We start from the raw sequence: 7,166 nt of genomic DNA, 5'->3' as shown, positions 1-7,166 counted from the left end.
CTTCGCAGTTTCTCTCTAAGTCCTGTTCTGTTCTTCCCGGAATCCTTGGGGAGGAAAGAGGGGTTTGTCTGGCGGAGGAAGTTGGCCTCCCCTCCCGGTGGCCGGCGTGGTGGGTCCGGGCAGGAGCGCGACATAATGGGCATCACCTGTTGCAGGGAACCGGCCTTGGCGGTGCGGGGCGCGTCGCGGGGGGGAGAGTGACGGCGCTGGGAGGGCATCTGCAGAAGGTCCCGACCGGGACGGGGGAGAAGGTGCGCCAGGAAAGCGGCTGTGGGGCCGGGGGCGCGCGTGGGCTGGGACCGATGTGAGCAGGTGGTTGGCGGGGTGGCCGAGGTTCGGGATCCGTGGGGGACGTGGTCGCGGGGCGCGAGAGGACTCGGCTCGGGAAACGGGAACCCCCGCCGGGGGGATGGATGTGTCGGAGGAAGAACGCGGGGCCTGCGGTGTCCCCTCCTTCCCTCCCCACTTACTGGGCGGCTGCCGCACGGGAATCAGAAAAGAAACCCAGCAAAAGGCACCAGGGATTCTGGGGGCTTCTTAGTAGACACAGGTGTTTTGACGGGGTGAGAATGGGTTTTTCATCTGTGGCAGCAAGTTAACTTTTGGGCCTCAGGACCCCTCTTTCTACTCTTGGCGACTTACTGAGTATCCCGAAGAGCTCTTGTTTTATGTCTGCGGCTATTTGCCAATGCATTGGGAGTTACAAGTGCGAAATCTTGAAAACACAGGAGTACAGGCAGTCCTCTGGTTACGTGGGACTCCACGTACCTTGCCATCTCCCATTTCTTTATTTAAAGAAAAGTTCCGTCATTTCGACATATGTACATATGTGCTTTATGTTTTTTATTATTTACTGTATTTACCACAAGGTCAGGAATTATCTTTCTTTTAAATTTTTTTTACTGTTTCACTTCATTACTGCTGTGTGTGTGCTCCATGTGAGTGATGTAGGTGCTCATGTAGGTGGGTTCCAACTTACACAGCAAAAATCGCTTTACCTCACCCCGAAGGAGCGGATCTCCGACGGAACCCGAGGACCTACTGTATACAAGCCCACACATTCTGTTAGCCAGAGCAATGATAACCACATGTCCCCGTGGCTTCTGGAAGACTCCACTCTACCCATGTGAGAAAATGAGAGTGGAAATGGCAAAGCATTATTCCGGAAATACTTTGGCCTTCCAGACATGGCCACCTCCCCTTTCCAGAAAGGTCTTGTAGATCATTCATACTTCTGTTGATTTTTGGAATATCTTATATAAGTTTTGTATAAAATACTTTTGCTGAAATCCTAATTAGATGAGACAGATGAGGCATATTCCCTATTCTATTCTGGATTCCCTTATTTTTTTGGGGAGGGGGGCGTGGGGGCGGGGCGGTAGTTGGATAATTACATTCCTGCTTCCGGGCAATTGGAAGTCAGGTTTTTAACATGAAGATATATATTTTTTTCCCCTTTGAAGATAATGCTTTGTCTTTATGTCTCAAGTTTAAAAACATGGCTCTAATGCATACATGTTCTTTTCCATTTGACAGAAAATTCATTTGCAAATTGCCCGACAACGGTAAAAAGATCAGAGACTCTGTTGTCAAACTGAGAGCTGCCATTGCAGAACGTGAAGAAGTTAGAGGAAGAAGTGAACTGTTTCATCCTATTAGTTTAGACTGTAAACCAAGGCAAAAAGCAATTGCAGTTGACGTGGACACAGATAAGGCCCAGAATTCTGACCAGATACTTGATACTTCATCACTGGTTCCTGGCTGTTCTTCTGTAGATAACATCACATCATCTAACACAGCCTCACAGCAGGGACTTGCTCATTCTAGTCACAGAGGTGATGAAGAGGCTCCCCAGGTTGGGTACCCAGTGAACAAGTGCCCAGCTTCCAGCAGCAGCGCCACCGCACCTTCCCCACCCGAAGCCAGGGAGTGTCTCCCTCAGCCTCCTGTGTCAGGTCCAGCAGAAGATAATTCTACCAGCTCCGACGACCTCTTCATTGACAGGTTACAAAGGATCACAATTGCAGACCCAGATGAGCAACATTCAGAAGAAAACACGAGGACTGAGAACTTGACAGGCCTTCGTAGTGGGACACAGAAGAAACCTCATTACATGGAAGTGCTAGACATGCGAGCCAAAAACCCAGTGCCCCCACCACGTAAATTTAAAACCAATGTGTAAGTACCCTTGGAGACAGACCTGTCACAGGGACATAATATTTGTTAAACTCAAAAAATTGGGAGAACGCTTAAGTTCAGGGGACTTTGTGTGAGAGCTACTTGTGTTTAGGAATGAGTGTACTGTGGAAACAGTGAGACTGGCCTGGCCTGCCTGGAGTGGAGGATTCATGTTGGAAAACACTTTAATATTTTAGCCAAATAATTGAAAAGGTTTTAAATAGCAGATGGAGTATTAAATTGCAGGATACTTAGCCAATATTTTATAATAAACAGAATTTATTATGACTTTTTCAGAACCATTTTCTGGTGTAGAGCTCCCCCTTTGATTAGAATGTCAGCCAAAGAAAAAGCAATTGCAGGAGCCCACAGGCTTTCTCAGCACAAATATTTTGTGTGCTCACCGGATGTAGCAGCGGGTGCTGTGGTGACACAGAAGTAAAGATTCTGCTCATCAAAGAGTTTAGGCTCTAGATGAGGACCCAGGGCTTACACACTTGGAAGAACACACCATGTAACAACTTCAGAGGGAAAGAAGCTGAGAAGAGGTTAAAAAAACTGCAAATAGATTGGGGTAGGGCGCAAACCCTGCTTCTAAGTTCCTTTTCATAGTTTTGTTTCTGAGCTCTTCAGAGAAAGAAAAGCTCTCTGAAGAGGAAAGAATGTTACTTATTTGTATGCAGATGTGGCATTCAAATCAGGGGGTAGGAACTGGTACAGCCTAGATTTACAAGGATGTAGCATTATCAGGTACAAAGTGGAGCCACTACTGCCTGCCTTTGAAAAACTGAAGACCTCTAGTTGAAAATACCTAAAACCATTTTTATTGTTATAAAGAAACTTTAAAGTTTAATCCTACCCCACTCTAACCTCAAAACGTTTTATTTCTTTCGTCTAGAAAACCAGGATTGTGTTACATTAATTTTTAGTTAGGAGTAAAAAGCAATCTTTGATTAAGTAACCTCTCATGTTGTGTGCAAAGAAGTATCTTTCCTCACTTCTGGGAAGACAAACATATAACAGAGAATACCCTGATCCCAGTTTTGTGATCCTGTCATTTAGCAGGAAGCGGGAGTAGCAGTGAGGGCTACCAAGGGTTAAGGAAGTTGGGCAGAAAGAGCTCCTGTGCACTTAGAGCAGATCAGGGAAGGCTCGGCCTTGATAGAAGGCCATGGGCCAGTGGGGTTGAGGGGAGCATGAGCAGCTCGTGGCAGTTGGAAAGTGGGATAAGGCTCCAGTTCTGCTCTCCCTTGGCCTCCTCCTGCATGTTCTTCTGGCTCCGTGGATGCTGGAGGCTGCCCTCTCCCACCTCTAGCTTTGGTCTTTTTGGAACCTCAGATTTACCTGCAGTTACCTATGAAATGTGACTGTGTGGGTATCCATGGCACCTCAGGTTTATCATGTACCAAGTAGAACTCATTTCTTCCCAAACTGACTTTTCCCCATATTTCCTAATAGTGTCACCTCCTCATCCCCCCTCCCCTTCCCAAGGTGTCTTTTTTCTCATCTCCGTATCTTCTAGCCATGAAGACCTACATAATACATTTCCTTTGCCTTCACCCTCTTCACCCTAGGGAGGACTGTCACCTCTCGGGCTGTAACTATCTCATCTCCGTATCTTCTAGCCATGAAGACCTACATAACACATTTCCTTTGCCTTCACCCTCTTTCCTAAGGGAGGACTGTCACCTCTCGGGCTGTAACTACGGTCTGTTCCAGCCTCACGCCTTACCTCTTCACCAGTCCATCTCCTCCACTGCTGCCAGAATAAAACTTATAAAATCAAATCGGAACCTGTTCCCCAGAATAGAGCTTTTCACTGTGTCTGGACCCAGTCTACTTCCCGGGCTTGTCTGGCTGCCTTTTCTGTACTCTCCCTCTTGCTCCTCCTGTGTGCTGCAGCCATGCGCTTCTCCCTCTGCTGGGGTGCCCTCCTCCCCTCACTTTCTTGGTGGGCACTATTCCAGGACTCCTCAGATTTCATCATCTTCAAGTTTTTCTGGCAACCTCCCTGTCTCCCATTAGAATCGACGTTTCCTTTATGTTCCAATGTACCGTATATAGATACGAATCATGGTACCTGTGGTGGTATACAGGGTAGGTTTACAGTTGTTCATATGGAAAATAGTACAATCATTAATAAATAATATGAGAATGAACTGTTGGGCATACTCACAACTGTAAACCTCCTTTTGCCCCACCCCTATGTTGTGCTGAAACGGTTGATAAATTTATTTCCCTCTACTGGATAGTAAGCCCCTTTGCAAATGTTTTTTGAATAAAAAAAAAAAAGATAGCTTCAGTTCAAGTATAAGGTTTGAAGAGAGAAGGAAAGGACAGAGCTACGGTTGAAGGCCCCTTGTGTGAGTGAGTGTGGTAGATGTATGTCTACAGGAAGGGGATATAACAAGTTTCCCTCCTTCAGGTTACCCTCACATCAGAATGACTCATCGAGGCACCAGCAGAGAAGAGGGTCTCCCATTTCCCCAGAGGAGAGGCTGCGCAGGGATAAGCAGCATCTCGATGACATCACAGCGGCTCGGCTCCTACCACTGCACCATCTGCCTGCACAGCTGCTCTCCATAGAAGAGTCTTCGGCACTTCAGCAACAGCAGAAGCAGAGTTATGAGGTATTTAAGAGTATTGCTTGTTTACTGTCTGTATGTTGGATGCTTCTTACGTAAGTCAGAATTTACTTCAGGGAGGACCGATTTAACAGGGATTATAGGGTGCCAGAGAAATGGCAGATAAGTGCCATCAGCTCTCAGATGTGTGCCTCTAGTTTTCAGTCTTGAAGTTGCTAGAACTGCAGGAAGCAGCTGGAGGTGATCACAGCAACCTGCAGCATCAAACTGGTATTGGCCAGGAAATGCTGCCACATGGCACATCTCCGAAAGCCCCGGCTCTTAGGACAGCAGGACTATCACTTGTGTCTTCTCCCTCTTAAAGCCCATGGGAGAGCTGCTCAGTGGTGGGATCTAACCAGGACCTGCAAAGAGAACCAGGGAAATGTGGCTCCGGCTCCCATCTCCTGTGATGCATGGGCGGGCATAAAGGGGGTGGGGGAACAGTGTTGTGTTCCGACAGACAGTTGGACACTAGGGTTAAAAGCCTAATCGGCAGACTCTTGTAAAGATAGAAGAATCTGCTACATACAGTGACTTAGTCAAGTTTGTATAGGACTGTTTTTGAAGATCTGTACGTTCTACAAGAACTTTAAACGAGTATATTGACAATTTGTGTACAGAATAATGAGATGGAAGAAAATAGGTGTGAGAACCTTAGTGAGAAAAGAAAGGGTTTGATATACTTAGTAATAATTTGAGTCTCCAGAAAAAATAGTAGCCTAACATCTTAATATTGCTTAGATTTTAATCAGGTAGTATACTAGTATAGCAGTTAATACAGAACCAGGCTGCTATTCTGCCTTGGCTTTTCATAAAAGCTCAGTTGGCATGGATTGGCATCGTCAAGGCACTCCTTTTTAAAGCCATTTTTCTTCCTCTCAGTGCATTAAAATTATACAACCATAGCATTGAGGAATTTTTAAAAAATTGTCTATATGGTCTTAAATGCCTGTCCTAAGACATTTTTAGGTTGAATTACACCCGTCAGTTTGAAGTTGACTTCCTTGGCAGAGTAGTCGTAGCTCCTGCTTCAGTCCTACTTTTCCATCATGCCCATGGCCTGAGGGGGCGATCCTAAAGGAGCTCCTGTGGTGTGGGAGAGAGCATGAGGAACGTGAAGGGCAGAACTAGAAATGAGTGTTGCTGCCTGCCATACATCCATACATCGGTGGTTTATCCTTGTGTGTATATAAGCACATTGGCAGAATCTGGAATTTACTTGGACACTTTTCTGCATAGTAATTTTCTTGGGACTTTATTTGGAGAAGGATAGTCAGTTTTCCAGTATTAACTTTTTGATTTTTATTGTGGCATTGAAAGGTAACTCATAAGCCTAGAACCATGATTTAATCTAGGAAAGATGATTGTCTGTTGGAGAATCAGCACAGCATTAGTGATTTTTGACATTTGATAACTCGGATTGTTCTATGAGTTTGCATATACACATGTGTGTATCCACATACTTAAAAATATATCTGTATTTATAACTGTTGTAGTGTGAACTGATTACTCAGTTTCTCATGAAGAGGTGGGATATTTCCATGCACTTCATTAATGGACGTCTGTAGCTACAGCTGTAGCAGGCTAGTAGGTCTCCCAGCACAGCTCTGTTGCATCTGTGGTAGACACAGCTGTCAGGCTCGGTGCATCGCTGTAGAGCTCTAAGTTTAGGAATTGTAGGGAAAATATGTGATTGTGTAACTTCTTGCTTTACATTTTATTTTAAAGGAGATGCAAGCCAAGCTCGCAGCACAAAAATTAGCTGAAAGACTGAATATTAAAATGCAGAGCTATAACCCAGAAGGGGAGTCTTCGAGGAAATACCGAGAAGTAAGGGATGAAGATGATGATCAGTCGTCTGATGATGAATTCTGAAGATGGGCATTGGGGTACTTTGCTGACTCTGCCTGTTGTGATGTCATTTTCTTACATCAGACTTTCTAACAAGTATCAAGATCAGTGTCAGACGTTGAGGGAAATAATTTTATAAAGTTACGAAACGGTAGCTATAAAAATAGTTTGTCTTTCAGAAGATAACTTCTATGTACTGGAAACGTTTAACATTTGAATGTTGTGTTTAAACGTATTAAAGTTTTACAGTATGTTGTGTGTTGTCTGATATTTTAGTATATAGTAAAGAACATTTTTTTTCTCTAAGCCAAATGAAAGCAGGTAATTGCTTTTTTCCCTTCTTTTTACCTCTATCAAATAGCTTTTATTACATGCCTTTCAGTGAAATACTTACTTGTCCCAGGCATCACCTAAAATGAATTAGGAAGATACAGTTCCCTCTTCTTTTGAGTAATGAAGGGAGCAATCTAAAGAATTCTATGCATGTTTGCATGGGCTTATTGAGGTACT

General features: G+C 44.6%; 1 protein-coding gene across 1 annotated transcript; it reads left to right on the top strand.

Moving 5' to 3' along the window:
* Nucleotides 1-117: 117 nt before the first annotated feature.
* POLR2M (polymerase (RNA) II (DNA directed) polypeptide M) lies at nucleotides 118-6,912 on the top strand. Its single transcript, XM_005866998.2, has 5 exons — nucleotides 118-251; nucleotides 1,011-1,126; nucleotides 1,537-2,178; nucleotides 4,604-4,808; nucleotides 6,534-6,912. The coding sequence occupies exons 2-5, from the start codon at nucleotides 1,089-1,091 to the stop codon at nucleotides 6,678-6,680; spliced, it is 1,032 nt and encodes a 343-aa protein (XP_005867060.1). The 5' UTR covers nucleotides 118-251; nucleotides 1,011-1,088; the 3' UTR covers nucleotides 6,681-6,912.
* The last annotated feature ends 254 nt before the right edge of the window (nucleotides 6,913-7,166 follow it).

Source organism: Myotis brandtii, unplaced genomic scaffold (genome assembly GCF_000412655.1).
Source record: "Myotis brandtii unplaced genomic scaffold, ASM41265v1 scaffold242, whole genome shotgun sequence".
NCBI classification, from domain to species: domain Eukaryota; kingdom Metazoa; phylum Chordata; class Mammalia; order Chiroptera; family Vespertilionidae; genus Myotis; species Myotis brandtii.
This window is presented reverse-complemented; position numbering and strand designations above follow the sequence as displayed.

Coding starts and splice junctions, on each gene's coding strand:
- POLR2M (XM_005866998.2), top strand. CDS start 1,089: ATGTCCCCGTGGCTTCTGGAAGACTCCACTCTACCCAT. Junction 1,127..1,536: donor GAAGACTCCACTCTACCCAT/GTGAGAAAATGA, acceptor TCCATTTGACAG/AAAATTCATTTGCAAATTGC. Junction 2,179..4,603: donor CGTAAATTTAAAACCAATGT/GTAAGTACCCTT, acceptor TCCCTCCTTCAG/GTTACCCTCACATCAGAATG.